The sequence below is a fragment of the Aythya ferina genome (genome assembly GCF_964211825.1).
Source record: "Aythya ferina genome assembly, chromosome: 4".
In the NCBI taxonomy this organism is placed as follows: domain Eukaryota; kingdom Metazoa; phylum Chordata; class Aves; order Anseriformes; family Anatidae; genus Aythya; species Aythya ferina.
This window is the reverse complement of record NC_140300.1, coordinates 56,809,360-56,828,343: the sequence shown is the minus strand read 5'-3', so window position 1 is coordinate 56,828,343 and position 18,984 is coordinate 56,809,360. Positions and strand designations below refer to the sequence as shown.

The 18,984-nt window shown below is 43.2% G+C and overlaps 1 protein-coding gene across 1 annotated transcript in view; it reads left to right on the top strand.

The window, feature by feature from the left end:
• ENPP6 (ectonucleotide pyrophosphatase/phosphodiesterase 6) overlaps positions 1–15,393 on the top strand; it is a 29,280-nt gene extending 13,887 nt beyond the window's left edge. The window contains exons 3-8 of the mRNA XM_084518510.1: positions 4,194–4,305; positions 7,335–7,476; positions 8,769–8,948; positions 11,276–11,413; positions 13,966–14,089; positions 15,020–15,393. Of these exons, the coding sequence (XP_084374636.1) occupies positions 4,194–4,305; positions 7,335–7,476; positions 8,769–8,948; positions 11,276–11,413; positions 13,966–14,089; positions 15,020–15,243 (920 nt within the window). The 3' untranslated portion in view covers positions 15,244–15,393. The remainder of the gene's footprint in view (positions 1–4,193; positions 4,306–7,334; positions 7,477–8,768; positions 8,949–11,275; positions 11,414–13,965; positions 14,090–15,019) is intronic.
• Positions 15,394–18,984: the final 3,591 nt, after the last annotated feature.

Below are 18,984 nucleotides of genomic sequence, written 5' to 3'. Positions count from 1 at the left end.
AGCAAACCAAGATGGAAAAGATTGAAAAGCTAGAGCATTTCTACAGTGGTGACAAGCAAGAAGATCTAAGGGTGGCAATATTGCCTTACAATACTGGGCTGGAAGTGCAGACTAGATATAGTATTTTGGAATACCCTGAAAACAAAACAAAACAAAAATTAATTTTATTGGGTCACCCAAGTGACTTAACAGCAATGCAAATAGTCAGAAATAGAAATTATAAAAGAATGTTCTTCTAAAAATTTATGAGAAGACCTGTTTCTACAGACTACAGACATTTTTAACTATTGAAATAACTGCACTGAGTAGATATAATTATGTACTGAGTAGGCATAACAGTCTACAGAGGGCTACCAAAACCAAAAGAGCAGGATCCCTCTCTGTTAAATGCCCTTAGAGTTTACCAAGCTCCTACATGTTACCTTTTGAGCACTGGGGTCCAGATGTAACAGGAGTACACAGAAGTGCACAGAAGCCAAAATGCAGTAGCATTTATTTATTAAAATTTCCCCATATGATTTTTGAGGCATTTTCTAATTCCATGGTAAGCACGGAATCCCTTCTAAAAATTCTAGATTTATTACTTTAAAGCTTTAATTCTTAAAAAGGCATTTGACTGGGAAAGTGATCCCCAGCACAAAGTCTAGAAAATCTAAGCCCCAGCACAGAGGGACACAAAGCAGAAGGGGCACTGGGTGTAAATACTCTGCCATCACAGCTGTATCTGTGAGCCCAGCACAGACACAGCAAAGCCCATGTGTGGGCAGAATTCAGCTGGGCTGTCCTAGCCCCAGGAGCGGAGGAGAAAAAATTACCACCATGCTGGGTGTCCCAGCCACTGCTTGTGCTGAGAGCTCTCATGGTAAGCACTTGGCTTGTAGGAACATTTTCCTGCCTTGTTCATGGCAGCACGGTCTCACTTCAGAGATGAACACAGTGGGTTTATCTTTTTTTTTTTTTTTTCTCCTTTCAAGGCATTCCTGGGGGAAAAAGTTATATATCCCCTGAATATTTGATTGCTTTGTAAAACACAATAGCTAATGCCATATCGGAGGTGCAACACATGGTCTCACACCCAGGTCTCCTGTTGGAAGCATTGCCACCCCACCAGATGGTGAAGCCCCAGAGGAGTGCAAGAGCCTCCTGGTGGTACCACAAAAGTCAAAGCTTTAGAGCGCTCAGCCTGGAGGGTGATGTAACCCCATACCCTCAAATAGTCTCATTTTTCAGCAGCATATGCAACAGCTTCAGCTGAAGTGCAGTGACATCTTTTCTAAATACTGAAATGAGAGAAAAGGGAAAAAAGCCTCCAAACCCAACCTTTTGCCATTTAAACACAACATTTTCCAGACCATGGAGCTAGTCTGGAAAGTTTTCAGACCTTTTTGTTATGACATGGAGTGTCCAACTGTTAAATCAATGTTTAGAAATGCAATTTAAAGCTGGCAGAGGTTCAAGTCTCCATGTCAGATAGATAAAGAAGAATCTATATATCACTGCGAAAGAACTCCTTATTCCAGCTCCAGAAGTTACGGTTTTTAAATAAAGGTTTAGTGTCATATAAAACTGTGCAGAAAGGTATTTAACATTAAATCTCAGCAACACAACTCATCTATTTGTACCATGAAAAAACTTAACATTCCCTTTGTCTGGCTCCAAATCCTTTCAAATATCCTTTCCCATTATATTTAAATGAGAAAATTTACCAGCTGTCCTGGCCTCCACCAGCACAAAATATAATTTACTACAGGGTCTTCCAGGCCGGTATTTTGGAATTTTAACAAGCCTGAACATTGAAAATCCAATCTTAAGTCCTGCTCACTACAGGGAGAAACAAACAAAGAAAGAAAGAAAACAACTCACACAGAAACAAAAAACAAACAACAAAAAAAAAATTCCAAAACAACAACAAAAACAAACAAACAAAAAACAACATGCAAGTTCTTGATGTCTAATCTAGGCAGCCTGAATTTTTAATGTTGCTGTCAATGAACTGCATGCTTGAAGACCAATGCTTAGTGGCCAAAAACTGTTTCTAATTGTTGCTGCTTTTGTAGTCTTTTATTTCATGCTTATCCCTTGACAATCTAGAAATAGCAAAGATAGAGATATCAAAAATATCTCAGATCCCCAAGAGGTTGATGCTGCCAATGAAAATTGTTTTGTGAGTAATTCTGAGGAATGGTATCTGAGAAAATTATAATCTGATGTCAGCATCTGAAGAGAAAAAAGAGGCAAAGTCATTATATTAGTCATTGGTTATGAGCAGTTATCCACCCAAACTAAACTGCTAGGCGTCATTTCTCAATTTAGTCATGACTAGCCTTGTGTTTCCAAATGCGTCCTTACCACAAGATGGCTTTGGAGCCAGTCTTTTCCCAAACTCAAGTGTCAGAGGACAATTTGGCCATGAAGTTCCAGTTTTGTCCTGAAATACCACTTAAACCCACAGAGGAGTGCTGCATTGTCTCCAGCCTTGAAGAAGCCTAAAAACTCGAGTTTTGCTGCTGGTAGCACCCAGGACATCAAGCACAAGAGTGCATTTGAGCAACTGTGTCTTATGCTACTGATTGCAGGAATTTCATTGACCAAAATCCCAGCCAGGCAGATGTCATATGGGCGTGAGACCACATTGCATGGACCTGCTAATAGGCATGTGCTCAGCCAGAGCTGAAGATGTGTGAATTTATATGGTGAAAGGTTGTAATGGCCACTGCAGCAGAAGAAACTGGGCTAGAGTTAACTCCTTTAGAAATGGGTCACCTATCATTTCAGCATGTAAATTGGGTGTCTGTGTTCAAGCTTGTCAGCTGATTCATAAGCATCAGATTCCCAAAAGTAGGCTGTGCAGTTACTGAAGGCCTATTTTCAGCAAATCTTGGCCTAAATAGAGCAAATAGGAGATACATGGTATCCTAAATTGGACAAAGCCAAAAGCATGGTATTTCATGATATTTCACATGTTGCAGTACTGCATTATTCGTAATTGCCTATTGCAATTCCCGCTGCAATGCCAAGTCTCTTGGTCAGCTTATTTTGCAAGATGTTTGCTTTTCCCTGTATCCCAGTATTGCATCTCAGCAGTATGAGCTCACATGGGCTGAAATGCATGACACAGGCAAATTCTCTTTACTGAGTGTGCCAGTGATTAAACCACTGCAAAACACCTCTGAAAGTAGCTCTGCTTGCCCTAGTGCCCCCTCTGGACTTACACCTCCTATGCAACCCTAGTTCTTCTCAAGCCATGTCAGCTTCTGACGGTCCATAATGCCCCTCTCTTCCAGCCCAAAGGAGAGGCAAAAGCAAAATGACCCAAATCTAGGCAGATCCAGGGTACTGCTTAGAATTGCCTTTTTGACCTGACTGTATTGCTGTATAGAGTCCATTTTCCAAAAGATCTCTTTTTCTCCTTGTGCCCCAGCAACACAGCAGAAAATGCATAGCTGTGATGGGAGGACTCTGGGGTTCTATAAAGATAATTCGCATGAATCCAGTGTTTGTGAAAGCACTGTTCTTTTAAATATTAATGCTATTCAGCAGCACGCAGTAACCAGAGAGCAAAAGGGCAGAAAACCACAAAAACAAGTTTTTGTGTGTTCAGGGCCATGTTCTCCTGTAGGATTTGTTGCCACAAATTTCTGGACTGTATTTTGCAAGGAAGGCTGCAAGTTACCAAGAGAGGTAATTGGTTTATACTGTTTTAACAAGACCTCCTGGGAAACAGATTTAATAGTGGAGAGCCAGAATCACATAATAAAATAGAGTTTATAGAGGATATTATGATGTAAGATACAGTGTGTCTAAGTGGAAAGTATTTGCTGAACTTTGAGGGAACAATATCTAAATCTATTATGCTGGAAGTCTGGGAGTGAGGATACGTGGCCACAGTAGTTAAGATCAAAACAACCAAGTGATTTAGGTGGAAAGGGTCTGTCATGAGGCCATCGGAGCTTTGTCCTGGGAAGGTCACACACAGACCTCCTTTTAAAGAGGGAAATAAAAGGATCCAATGTTCGTTTTGCTAAAAGCACTCATCCAAAATGCCCCTCTCCCCTTTCCCATTCCCAACCACAAAGTTTCCAGCACGGAAGGTGTAAGGTAAGTCATGTCACAGGGAATTTACTGTGAACTTGGACCCCACACCGTGGGGTCTGTAATGAAAGTGCAAAACTTAGCACATTTTTCATTTGTAGGTTGTGAGGTCGAAATCCTTGGAGTCAGACCAAGCTATTGCCGCGAATACTTCAGTGTCCCAACAGACAAAAACTTTGCAGATGCTATCAGTGACGCTCTCGAGTCTTTCCGGTACGTCATTAAAACTCGGCAGTGTGGTGTTTCCTTCCCCAAGGGTAAATATTTGGTTTTACTATCAGCCTTGCTGTAGGACAGTTTTCAGGATTGGCTCCCACACAGGATGATGGAGTCCAAAACTGGTTCATAATACTGTCAAAGAAACACGCTCATATAGAGGAACAGGCAGTTATATTAAGATTAGAGGGAAATTTGTGTTCCTTTTTTCATGTGTAGATCACAACACAGAGGAGACATCCCAGCTGTTTTTTGTTTTTTTTCCCTTGCTGTTTCAAAAAACTTCAATATCAAGCTGTGAGAATCTTCTCACTGACCTGCAATAGCAGACTTTGAAATGCAGAGAGTGCTCTTAGGAATTAGGAAATTTGAAAATTCAACTCCAGACCCCTGTTTACAAGACCAATGTTTTGGCTCCTTCTGCATTGTAGAACATCTTAGGTACAGCGCTTTTGGAGCAGGCTTTAATTCTGTGCAAATATGAGTATTATGGGAATATATTTCTCTGATGTCTCCTAGAAAAACAGCGTGCTCTGTATCCAGCTTTCCAGCTGCACCATCTCTCATCCAAACATTAACAAAGGGAGAGTTCCCAATAGCTTGTAAAATCAGGGAAGATTAGGTTTGTTGAAACTACACCACCACATGCATAGCCCATGCCTTATCTTTGCTATAAATCAGCTTCCTCTTTTAAAACCTTTTTGGTTCCATCATTTATCCAGTTTAATCCGAAAAGTCTCGTATTTGGATGCTGAGTGTTGCTTGTCTCCAAAATGATGACAGAGCTGTTGGGGACATGGCTCCCAGTTGCACTCCGGGTCCTGCTGCACAGATGCTCACAAATCACAGTGTCGTTTACAGCATGGGGCTTTGAGAGAAGCTGTCTCATGTGAGATGTTTGATCCTGAAATGATTTAGCTTACATTTTAAGGTTATCTGCATGTGACATGAGGAGCTCATATGCTCATATGGCATGTGCCATAGGAAGCTTTTGTGGAACTTCTGCAAAAGTTGTAATTCAGTGAATAAAGAAGGGAATGGGAAACTGAATACAGAAACCAGACTTGATTTCTGGCAGAAACACAGAATTACCACAGAAAGATTTTTGGTTGAGTATCATCTGGGGATGGGTCAGGATATGCCTGAAGCTTCCTGCCTGGGTCTCTGTGAAGGAAGATGCGTAAGGCTGCTCAGGAAGGGTTGCAGCTTTGTAACTGTGAACACGATTAAAAGCAAAGCACGAACTGCTAAAAGCTCCAGCCCTTCAAGCTGCTCTTTTGGGTAGCTGGAGTCCATTGAAAAAGTTTCAATAGCTAATTCACCCGGAGTCACAAGGCTGCTTGCTGCGGCCTTCAGTGAAAAGGGCAGGGACACACGAAAGTCAATAGGGCAGCTCACAAGAAATGAAAGCTGGAAATTTCAGGAAGAGAGCAAATCCATGTTACCATGATGTCTGCAGTAAACTTCAGCTACAGCCTTCCGAAGAGCACAAACCCCACAAATCGCACTGGACCTGTGGGAGGCTCCCAGGGAGGCTCAGTCCCTGAACCATTTCAATTTGCAGAGCATCCCCTCTTGAATTTCTGCCTGGCTCCCTTTCCTCTGAACTGAGCTCCCTGCCTGCAGCAGGGCGAGGAAGAGGGAAAAGGCATGATGATTATGAATATTTTTATCCGGATCAAATGATCTTCTAGTTACAGGTGAGAAGACACAAAGCGGTCTAAGCAGAGAAATAACACAGGCACTGCAGCAGAAGAAAACTGCTTCGATAGGTTCAGTGAGAGTTTATGCAGCACAGAAGTTACAGGGTTAAATTTCAGAAACTAATTTTTCCCTAATATAGATGGAAAGTAACAATTAAAATGAAATGAAGGGGAAGGGAAAGGCTGCTTCACTTCAATGGTTTTAAAATCCTGCGGAGTGAGAAGGAGCACTGCTCTGCGGTGACCGGTGGAGAAATTCCCAAGGCAGAGACATTCAGCTGCCTACAGGACACCTCTTTAGCAGCCTTTAGCAAGCTCACAAGTAAAATGATAGGTCCTAATTTCATTCAGCCAGTTCCTCACCTCTGATTCTTGTCTTCTGTCTCGTTCCTTACCCCAGACTACTGGCAAGCCTTTAGTAAGAGAAGTCAGACCTCTCAGAACACCACACAAACATCTTTTTGTAGGGATCTTGATCTGAATCAGGGCATGTCTTATGGATGGCACACCCTAGCACATATTAAGTACAGTAGAAAAAGACTGTTTGAACTTCATGAGCATGAATTTGTGATTTTATCCACACGACTGCTCTCAGGAAGGTTTACAGTGAATTGTACAGTGGTCATGAAAATGTAATTAAGCACTGATGTATGTGCTACCCTTACTAATTGGGCTGAGGACATTCAGTGCAGAAATGTGTGACCAACTAACCTTGTTCAGCTCTAAGATTACCCCGTTTTTCCTCTGTTCATTGGTCAGATGAAATAAAAACCCCATCTAAAATCTCATCCCAATTCATAGCACACGGGTTTCTGCAGGGTTATAGAAGAGCCTGTCCTGAGTTGACCTGGGTAGTTTGGAAGGCTTCACACAGGAGAAAGCCAAAAGTGCCAAACCTTAATTAAACCAGATTTTACTTGTAACTCCCACAATCCTTTTAATAAGGGGGTTGACCTGTGGAAGAAGAACTCAGTATTTCTTCTGGCTCTTTCTTTGTCATTAAATGAATAGCCATCTTCCTAAGTTGAAGACGTAGCAGAGGGCTCCCAGGCCAGCCTGTGTTCACACATGACAGTCTCTACCTGGCACCTCCAATGTGTGTGGGTGGGAATAAGAAGCCCAGTCGTCAGCAGCAGGTAGAAAAGCAGAGGCTGGAAGCAGACAATGTTCCTCTGTTTTTTGGGGGGGCTCTAAGTCCTAGCGAAGAGTGCACTGGTAACTCCACCAGCCGGGAGGGGAAGGCTCCTAGGCCTGTACGTCAGGGCTCCTAGGCCCATGTACCTCAGCCTCTCCCCCTCTTTCTCCCTTCCCTCCAACCTCCAGCAACGGCAGTGCCGAAATGGCCGCGGTGTACTACGAGCGCATCGACGTGGAAGGCCACCACTACGGCCCCTCGTCCGAGCAGCGGAAGAGTGCCTTGAAGGAGGTGGACAAAGCCTTGAGCAACATGATCACCCAGATCAAGGTCAGTGATGTCAGAAAACCGAGCTCCTGGGTGCTGGGTTGGATGTGGTACTTAGCGACATGGTTTAGTGGGTAATATTGGTGGTAGGGGGACAGTTGGACCAGATGGTCTTGGAATTCTTATCCAACCTTCATGATTCTATGATTTTGGTTTTCCATATGCTACAATCCTCACTACCTGTTCTGTAGTGATCAAAGTACCAGCATCTGCTGTTCACCGTGTGCTTGTCATCTCAGAGCCCCCAAACAATGTGTGTCTCTTCCCCAAGTGCCAGTAACTTTGCCATTACAACAGTTTTTAGAGAGACCTTTTCAAAAATGGTAATTAATTGAGACCATAACACAGCGTTTGAAAAGTTCTAAAAACGGCTTTTTGTGGCACTATGAAGAGCCTATTTAATGCCTGTTAATTGGATGCATTGGCTGTAAATTTTTATTTCCTCAGAAAGAGAGGCTATTGATATCACATGGAAGTTAAGACACCATTCCCCCGATTCTTATTCTCGGAGATGGCGTTATAATCCTCCTAGTGGATTATTACCCCAATAGCCCCAGGAAGCCATAAACCAATATATGTGTTGCTCTGTTTATAACTTGTGTTGCTGGCTGGAATTTATGGCAGGCGAATGAATCAAAACTACTTGTTTTGTAAGGTTTGTGGAATCAGGCAATTAACTTTTATGGTAGTTTTTATAGTACCACTCAGAACTCTGTACGTGAAACTTTGTTTTAAAAAACGCTATGCAAACAATTTTGCGGTGAGAAAGAGACGATATCAAGCCTTCAGGTAAATGTCAATTCTGTGAATATTTCTGCTCTCTTTTCACAAGGATAAGTACACCTTAGAGTTTTCTATGTGCTTCAGCAGGAAAATATATTTCTATCTTCACTAAATCATAAGAGCTGTAACGCCAAGTGGCTGTGTTTGGGAGGGGAAGAGAGAAGGCCTTTGCCACAGGTGGTACTGTGACAAAGTTGATCTTCCACAACCATTTTGACCTACAGATAACAAACAGTTGGATAAAATCCTGCCCAAGACCAAGTGGTACAACCAGTTTGTGGGGCTGGGATGTATCATCTGCTTACTTAGTGGGGAACTGGGTCTATTTTGCCAAATCTCTCCTTGGTGCTAACCTGAGACTCTCCCAGGGCAGCAAGTGAGAGCGGACAGCTGTTGTTACAAGTGGTGGCTGAGCTCACTGCAGGATATTTGCAGCCACACTACTTCTGGTGGCCTTCCACTAAAATCAGAGGAGGTCAAATGGGGCTTAAAATTTGCCACTCACTCCACAGAGCAAGGGCCTTCAGAATGATGTCAACGTCCTCCTCTTCTCTGACCATGGGATGACAGACATCTCGTGGACAGACAAAGTGATTGAGCTGAAGAACTACATCAATATGAGCGATACCATTCAAATGAAGGACCGGGGTCCTGTTGTCAGCCTTTGGCCAGTTCCAGAGAAGCACACAGAGGTAAGTACAGCTTATCAGTATTGATTTGTTTCATGTTTTCTTGGGTTTTATGACAATTGTTTCTTTTGTTTGGTCATAATGTCTGAATTCTGTTCTCAGAGATGTGTGCAGAAATCAGCCTGAGGTTCGTCTCAGGAGCCACACTTTGATCGCATCACTGAAGAGAATTCACACCAGACAACTCAAAAGCATAATCCTTCACTATTATTTGGCACAGATACATGCTTTCAACCCCCACCACTATGGGCTTTTGATAAATAGCTAGAAGATTTTCGCTCAAAATCCTTTTTTGAAATGTTATATATATTAGTCAATTTATTGACTCATTAGCTGGGATTCTTAAATGATCTGGAAGAGGTCAGGCATTCTTATTCCAGTAAGCTTCTACAGAGTTTGAGGAATTAACTCAATTATACCAGAATTACCAAAAAAGCCCATTTTTACAACATTCTCCTTTGAAGAATTGTGATGAATAAGCATGTTGGGTTAAATCCCTTATAAAAGCCCAAGGCTAGAACTGCAGGATTTTGAGGAGCAAATTAAAACAATACAGAAAGAAATATGGAAACTACTTGAAAAGAATGAAAATGCAACATCTGTAACTAATACACTAGTGAATTATAGTTGAACTAGAAACCAGTGCTTGAGAAGTCTTTTTTGCTGTCCTCAAAATGGAGATGAGTGGATGTACAAAACAGGCAGTCCACACTCCAGGTGATTTTTTTTTTCTATATTATATTTTAGCTAATTCCAGTACATCATAGGACATATGATTCTTTGAAGAGAACACTTGCCAATTGCACTCAAAAAGGCTCTCTAGTAATTGTACAGCTGGGATATCGCAAACATTTTAAATTAGTGCCAGGACTGACAGTTGTCTTAGAGGCACATGTAAGTCTATCCCTCAAAGTTCCTGCAGGGTATTACAGAGTTTATATATGTCCTCCTCAGCCTTAACTCATCGATCTCTAGTTTTGTAGGCAAGACCATCGAACAAGGACAAGTATAAATTGCCACTTCACACTGACATGTTTTGTTTTGTTTTGTTTTTCTGACAAAGCCCTTAAGCACATGCTTCTCTTTTGGTAACCAGCCTAATATCCCCAAGGAGAATAAAATGCAATGTCTCACATCATGGTTTTATTTTCTTCCTTCATTTCTTTTTAGGACTTCTTACTGGAGTGCTGCTACTTTAAGTAAAATTAATTTTTCTTTTTCCCACGAGCCAGATTCCACTATTCTAACTCACTTTGGAAAGCCCCGTTCAGGAATTAGATCGTATCAGAATGTAGAAGTATCAGATTTAAGAGTTATGCCACTTTGAAGCACCAGAAGTACTGATGAAACACAATGACCATGCACTAGTGGGAGGGTTGGGCTGAGTCCTGCCATCCCACCCTTATTCCTTCTTTCTGGTGACCACAGACAGGGCGGGGAGTTTCAGTGTTGGATAGATGCATGCATGAAGCACCCCAGCTAGACAATGCAGATTGCATGTGTACAAATGCATCACATATGCAGGGCAGACTTCACTAAAAGGGTAATGAAGAACCTTTCATTCTTGTTGCAGTCTTTGAAGAGCTCTTTCTTCCTGAAGATTATTTGTATATAAGCAAAGAGTGTTTTAAGCTCTGGGGACTCCAATAGCGGCCTTCTTTATGGCACATGAACATCTTCTTTAGGCATTTCAAATATTTTCCTGAATAACTGTGGCTTTAACCACATTTGTATAATTGTATTCCAGATGGTATGATTAATATTAATAGGCCACCAGCACAGCATTGTGCACCTTCAAAGCTGCAGGCATTGACTGATTAATCTCACAGCATCCTTGTAAAGCAGAGAAGTAAGCACTACCAATCCCTTTGATAGGGATAGAGAGGTTAAGTATAAGAAACCAAGGCAAGGTGGTATTAATTGTTCGCTCAAGCACACGGAGGGAAGAAGAGAATATCCCCTTTCCTCATCTGTCCACTTCATGTCTTTGAGCACCCTTCTTTTCACCACTTAGCTTATGGTCTCCTTTAGTTTGGTTTTCACTGGTCCGTGTCTGTATGTCTATATACTTACATGCATACATTTGTGAGTGCATGTATTATAAGTGTGTATAATGCCTAAGTTTTTCTATCTGCTTATGGCCCAACTTTTCAGAACCTCCAAAAACTTATAAGGAGATTTTGCATAGCCATCACTTTAGGACTAGCAATGTCCCAAATTAAATGAACTGGGGATTAGACATTTAAAAAACTCATGTGTATCTACAGACCCATAGGTGTGCATATGCTCTTTATAGCCATATGGTATCCTAACATTTGTTTTCTTTGCAGATATATCAAAAATTGAAAGTTGTGGAGCACATGGATGTTTATAACATACAGGATATTCCAGAGAGATTTTTCTACAAAAAAGGAAAATTCGTTTCTCCTCTAACTCTTGTTGCTGAGAAGGGATGGTTCATAGCAGAGGTAAAGTACAGAAGCAAAAGACATTAATGTGAAAAGGTGCAATGCATGAACTCAGGAAGAAGAACATATAATTCTGTGCTGGACATTGAGTCAAAATATTACATCATTTACTTGTGCTGACTGCAGTGCTCACATCAAACATTGTGTGCTTGAAAGATCCTAAAGACACGACACCTATGCTGATGCTAGACAAAGTTAAGAATATATGATGGTTCCTTAAAAAGGACATTTTGTATTTTCCATTATGGTCGTGTTGATTTACTCCTCTTCCCCCGCCAATTTACCATCCTCTCTCAGTTCTGCTCTTGACAGATGTAAAATGATTGCTCCCATTCCAAGATCTTACTGTCCCTCCATTCAGTGGTACTTTACTACTTTTCTTTCTGTCTGGCTTCCCACCCACCAGACTCTATTCTAAAAACACCCCTTTTCTCCCAGGTCTTCCAGCCACAAAGAGAGTCAGGTTGTGGGTTTACTCCTCAGAGATACCCAGTGCACACATGGCAATTCTGAGAGCCTGTTAGGCAGACAATCAGACTTGCATATTAAGAGATTTGCATACCAATGTATTATTACCCCTTATCATTATTATTGTCATCATCATTATTTTGTACTTGTATCTCTGCTGACCATCTCCACGCTGCAGACATCAATCGCATCCCAGCACAGCTCAGAGGTTACGTTGTCAGTAACATGGTGACAGAGCCAAGGAGTCCTGATCTTTATCTGTTAATGCCCCAGCATGGTCATTAGGCCATATTGCCTTGCAGTTCATGGGAACTCAGCTGAGCATCTTCCTGCACCACCCTCAGAGGTGTTGTTCACCTGGCTTTGCTCAGGATGGTCCACACTGCCACATTTCTTGCTAACTAACCTGACTTTAGGACAGGGATTTCCACAGTTAAATAAAAATACATATCTAAAAAAGCCCAGTTGTTTTGGGGTACAGATGGATGAGCACCACACCTCTGGTTAGAATACATATTAAAAAGCCACAGTTAAGGTTCAGACTAGTAAAGTAAGCATTGGAAACATTTTTGCTGATTTTTTTTTTTTTTTTGAAAAACTATAAGTAAATTCTTTTGTACAGTATGAAATTCAACACAGAACATTTTTACATATTCTGTAAAAAATGCTCTTTAAAAAATCATTGAAACTCTGACAAACCTTAATAACAGTGCAGCAAACACTGCTGCTATGGTAATTATTTCTGTCTCTCAGCCCATTCCTTCCCATTGTTTCTGATTTTCAAGAATGTCCTCTCATTAATTCTGTCAGATCTTCCTTATCCTCAGTACGTTTTCATTATCCATGAATGGGATGTGAAAATGAAAGTTTCCTGTCATATTTTTTAAGCAATAATTGAGCCTTCTATTATACTTCCTGCCCAAGCCATTGCAGAGAGGATATTCAGCTCTTCGCTATCACCCTCATGGGATGTTTTAACTCTCTGTTGGCTAGTTGTTAGATATAAGCTGTTTGATTCATTTCTTTTTAACACACTTTGCCTAATTATTTTTTTTGAGAGGCAAAGGGGATGTATGTGGAAAGCTGTTTTGGAACCACACCAAGCAGAGCACGACGTACGGAGGTGCTATGGTAGGACGAGGGAAACGAGTCTGTTTTCTCCTTGCCTTGCTCTGAGCACTGTCAGGGAAATAGATGGAGACAAGGAAAGAGATTTAATTTGTCAGCTAAAATTGTTCAATTATCTGCTACATCTGCTGACTATTACACACAAAGAAACACAAGGGATACTCCAGGGGTTCCTGTGGAGAGCAGACGAAAGAGCTGCCCTTCACAGCCATAATCACTGCCATCCTCAGTGCTCCTGTGCACGGGAATGTCCTTCTCTGGCAGAGGAGGGAAACACATTCAGAAATGACTCGATGCTCCGGGCAGGGGTAGTGGCACCATTTGCCCCGGGGTGGGATGCAGGAGACTCTGTCGGGGCATCTTCTGTGCTCCTGTGATGGAGCAGGAAGCCCAGGCCTGGCTTTAGGAAACTGCAGCTCCTGCTGTGACCACTGGAGAAATTAACACCAGGGGGTTAACGAACTGTCAACTGATGTTCCTTGTCTTGGTGAGTGAGATTCCTACTATAGTTTTAGGGATATCCAGAGTGTCGCCTGGGCTGCCATCCCATGGGACTAGCTGAACTCATGGAGTGGGTTGGTGCGGCATTTCGAGAGGACCCTAAGGACCGTTTCTTCCCCAGGGGCAGGAAACGACACCGCTACAGCTGGTCTGTCAGGAGCTATTAATATGCAGCAGGAGAGACTAAGGAAGGAAATTAAAAGTATGGCTTAGGAGTGTAATATGGGGAAAGAAAAACAAGAATTACGATTCCTTATGAATTCCTTAAAGCAGGAAGACAAAACTTGTCCACACCGGAGACAGGGGAAGGAAGAGAGCAAAGGTTGCATCTTGGACTGAGTTCCCTGGAAGGAACCTCCTTGCTTTAACCCCATGGGGTGGTGCAGCACGTGGTGGCACGTGGTGGCAGCGGGTGGCACGCCATGGTACTAACGTGCCCTGCTGTTGTTTCCCAGAGCAGGGACAAGCTGCCCTTCTGGGAGAACGGCACGGGGAAGAGGGAGGCCTGGCAGAACGGCTGGCACGGCTATGACAATGAGCTCATGGAGATGAGAGGCATCTTCCTCGCGTACGGGCCAGGTACGATGCCACCATCCCCGTCCCCACCAGGGGCACAAGTGGGGCTGCCCCAGCCGGGTGTCCCGGCCCTGGCACCCACCGTGGCACCCGGGGCATCCCACTCCTCCTGCAGCACCATGGCCCCTGCCCCAGCATCCCTGCAGCCCCTGGCACATCAGGGCCTGGGAGGTACTCAAAGATTGCACTTATTATAAGTAGATATCAGGATTTCCTCATCCTAGTCGGCACTGTGAAGGTTTCCATCTCTGTCTGTATTTCATAGCTGAAGAAACAGTGCAGAGAGAGGTGAAGCAATTCGGTCAGCCCCTCTCCTATGTCTCACACAGTAACTCCATCCCTTTGGCCTATTTTCCAAGGCTGGCCTAAATTTTTAATTCTTTTTGAAACACATGAATTCTCCTTTTGTTCATGGATTCGGACTCACTAATGCAGAGGGCTGTCTTTGAGGAGGCTGAAACTGCAGCAGACCTCGCCCACCTGTCCGGCGGGCAGACACGAAGCCCCTCATTCCCCCTTCATTGGACCCTTTAACCATTAAGTTAGTCCTAGTCCTAGTCCTAGGCTATGGCAACAGGCAGGAATGAAAGCAAAAAAGAGTGCAAAACACCATTATTTCAGGCTTTTATACCTACCAGTATACACAGCAAAGTAGCTCCTGTATTTGTATATTTATTTATTGTAGTTTTCGGTTTGGGAATCAAATTGGATTAGAAGTAAAAATAATGAGTGCAAGCATTTAAAGTGTGTTTGCTGAGCCATGCCACAAATTGTATAGATTATAATTATCAAATATAACCTTACAAATTATACTCCAAATTACGCTGAGCATCCCAGCCTGCTGGGTAAATCCTTGGCGTGGCAGCAGAGTCCTTGCCCCACGTTTCAGGGGCCGAGCCCGTTAACGCCTCTCTCCGCCTGCTTTCCCTGCAGACTTCAGATCCAACTACCGAGCGCCTCCGATCAGGTCTGTGGATGTCTACAACATCATGTGCACCCTCGCAGGAGTACAGCCGCTGCCAAACAATGGCTCCTGGGACAGGGTGGAGTGCATGCTCAGGAACACGGCCGCCCTGGCACCGCTGCGCCAGCGGAGCAGCTGCGCGCTCGCCCTGGCTCTGCTCTCACTCCTCGCCCAGCAGATCTGGTCGCTGTGATCCCCGAACAATGTTGGTCACTGTCACCAGCAACTTGATCCTTCTCCTTTTTTTTTTTCTTTTTTTTTTTGGTATGTGTGTGTTTTGTTCTTTGTTTCTGTGTGTTTTGTTTTTTAAGTTCTTCATTTGAATAATAGCTTTATTAATAGAGTGCTGTCCCCCGCTCAGCCGTCGTGCTCCGCCAGGCGTGAATCCGACCCGTCCTGCTTTTACAGCAGTTGTAACATGAAGACGAGGTTTGTGCTGCTTTAAACACAGCCAGGAAAGCTGGTGTCGCTGCTCTAGAGTTACAGAGCTGGTGATGGGAGCAGGATTCAGGCTGGCTAACAGCAAACTTTTCTGGTGGGTGCACATGGAGATCCCTGGACATCCAGCACTTCTTACCCCAGCACACTTAACCGAGAGGCTCGCCCTTGTTTCTGCTCCTGAGAAGCTCAGGGGTGGAGGCAGACCTCTGTGCATTTACCTTGCTGTTTCTGGCTTACTCCTTCATCTCCAGCAGACCTCCACTTCTCCTTACAGTGCCAGCCAAGCCCAGTCCCTACCGATCCCTCCGTCAGAGAGCCAAGCTCTTTGATAAGCAATCGTAGTGCCAAGAAAGGTGGATCAGCAGGAAAGCAGTGAGAGCATCCTACTTCTCCCAGCCTTTCCTTCTCTGTTTTCCCTTAAAGCAAGCCCTGGCACTGCGTGCCCCTGGGGCTGGGCTTTCATCAGTGACCGCAGCTGGAGGGAGGGCTGGGGCAGGAGGGGACTGATGGAAATCCTCCACACCAAAAACTGGAGGACATTGAAATGGCATCTGGACACACCAGGTTAAGGAGCAAGTACAATGAGGAAGCCTGGCATTTAACAGCCTCTCTGCTTTTCCTGGTGAAGATGGTATCCACTGCTTAGTTGTTTTTTGTTAGTTTATTTTATCCAATTGTGTTTCTGAAGGTTTCCAACAGCTACTACTTTTCTACCAGCTCCTGCTCTCTGCATCTCTGCCGTTAAAGCAATGTGGTGGGCAGCACATTCCCTTGCTGTTTTTCTTTAGAGGTGGTATTCTGCAGCAGGGAGAGAGGTTTACACAGATGCATCTCTCTCCACCTCTCTCTCAGTTAAGCCTAGCTCAGATTTCCACCTTGGGATATGAAACCCAAAGTCATAATGGTTGACTTAAATATAGCAGGAGAGCATGGGGCTGCTCTCGGAGGTAATGCATCTGAAGGTCAAGTCAAACGGATGATATAATCCTGAAAACATCGACATAGCAGACATAGTAAATCCCCTGAAAAAAAACATATATATATATGATTTTGCCCTTACTCATCCACTCCAGTGGATCTGCCCTGGGGCAGTGCTCAGCACAGGGCTGGCGGGGGCTGGAGGCAAAGCCAGCAGCTTCAAAGTCCTCCTCTGTTAGCTTAGAAGATGAAGTGCACTGAATTGTTAAACTGTCCAGTTGTCAGTCCTTGGTGTTAAACATGGGAATGTATATAAGCTGTGGCTGTGGTGGGTCGTTAGACAGGTGGTCTTTTTGCATCATTAAGTTTCTACTGTGAAATAAGCATATCTTGAACAGAGCCATAAGGGTCTGATCCCACAAAGTGTCCTTTCCTCCCGGGGAGGCTGACGGCAGGCTGCAGCCTTCAGTCATGCCTTCAGGAGCGCTCAGCACTTTTTCTGATATACCTCTGAGCCAGGAGCTTTCAGTGAAAAACTGCCTTTGGAAGGATTCAGGTCCCTCCCCGTGCAAAATAAACTTCTAAGATGTGTTATTTGTATGGATCCAGAATCAGGCACCATTCTGGTACAGTGAGTTTAAGGGTGAATGATTACCCTATGAAAAAAAATAAAAATACAACGCATTAAACTTGACAAAAGACTTCTGTAATAGCTATAAAGATTTATGTAATGTGTTTTTAAAGCTCAAGTGAACCATCAAATCAATTGGAAAAAAAGGGGAGAAAATCAGTCTTTGTTATTAGACTGTTGAGTATAAAAGGCAATTTAGTGCTTTCTAAGCATTTGCAGTAGCTGTAAAACAAGCATCTATTGTTCAGAGTTCCCTGTTGCTCTTTAATGGACCAGGCTCAATGAATTCGCTGGAGCACATTTTTAAAGTGAGAAAATTATCAGCACACAAGATAACCAAATGACAAAATTGCAAATTCTTGCTTGGAAATCAACAGGATATGTACAGGGCACGCTAATCCCTCCACAGTCTGCAGTTTTAACTCTGACAGTAAAAAGAAGCCAATATTCAGAACTACAGATCCTTAAAGTACAGGGATATGTTCTGATGCTCAATGGCAGAAGCAGAAATCAGACAAACAAATCAGGTCCATTGAGTTGTTCCAGGGATGGGCCACAAGACATGAAGCTGATATTGTGTGTACTTTGTGTAACTCATTTTTGTCACGGTGGCCATATGCAGTGTCTGTCCTTGGAGCAAATACTGCAGAGCAAAATCCCTAATTGTGTGAGGTGTTTGACCTTAATGCAAGCAGTGTGTGTGGCAATACACCTCAAAACATACTATATAAAAGGGAAATTTGATGGTAGATCTATAAGAAGCTCATTAGCTTCATGGGAACTAGAGTTGGTTATGTGTGAGAAGCACATCTTTCTTCTGGAAGTTTGTACCTCTGAATCAGTTCACATTCTCAGTCAAAAATCAGTGTCTTGACTCTAGCCTATTTTTCTGTGTACTATGCAACTGAGGTGGGTGTATTTTAAAAACTGGTTCTGAATGGTGTTTTTGTACCATGACTGATTGTGAATGAGTGAATAAATCTAAGAATGCTGTTAGAAAAAAATGAATCTTTTTGTAAATACTGTAAGATTTGGAAAAAAAAAAAAAAAAAAAAACAAAAAACAAAAAACAAACAAACAAAAAAAACAAACACACACACAAGAAAACAGCAACAACCATAACACTTTGCCTTTCTTGTTTGATTGCTGCATCAATGTGTGATAGACGGTGTTTGAAGCTTCTGCTGATTAATCATCAGCAAGATGAATGATAACATTGTTTAGAAATGGCAAACTTGTCAGCATGTAAATTAGGGACATGAAATGCATCACATGAGATGCTGTAGCTTGTATATGCAGTGCTTTTTTCCAGACGTATTTCAGTATTAAAGCTTTTGAACAGGTGCATTTTTCACTATTTCTTGTAGCAATTTACCTGCATTAATAATAGTAAGGGCTTTCTTGCCTGCTGCATGCCCCTGCTTTGTAACCAACCTCTGGCCTCCTTGGTGTGTGTCCCCTCCTTGGTCTCTGGGACACGAGCAATCTTTTTACCCTATGTTTGCACAGCACCCAGCTCGCTGGTGCCTGCTCAGTGCCTGCTTGGGGCTTTTATGTGCTTCTCTGTCCGTCCAGCTAGTGAAGAAGGCTCAGCAGGCAAAGCTGGCCTTGTCCTTCCCTGCCCAGCTGGCCGATGCTGGCCAGGCAGATTGCCAAGGAGGGACTGACTCTCACTGCGAATTGGCTCAGAAATCTCTTCTACATTCAATAACTTCTCCAGGGTAACACAAAGCCAAGCAGGCCACAGGGTGCAGTGGAGAAAGGTGGAAATTTGCACCACTGCTCCTCTCACTGGGCACATAAAGAACTGGGGCCTCCAGGAGCATCCGTCCAGGGAGGTGTAACTCACGCTGTTCAGTGGACATGACAAACCATTTTGCTCCTCTATGAATGAGCCCTGAATGGTCTCTCCAGACTCGCTTCTCCAAGCCCACCTTGTTGTGA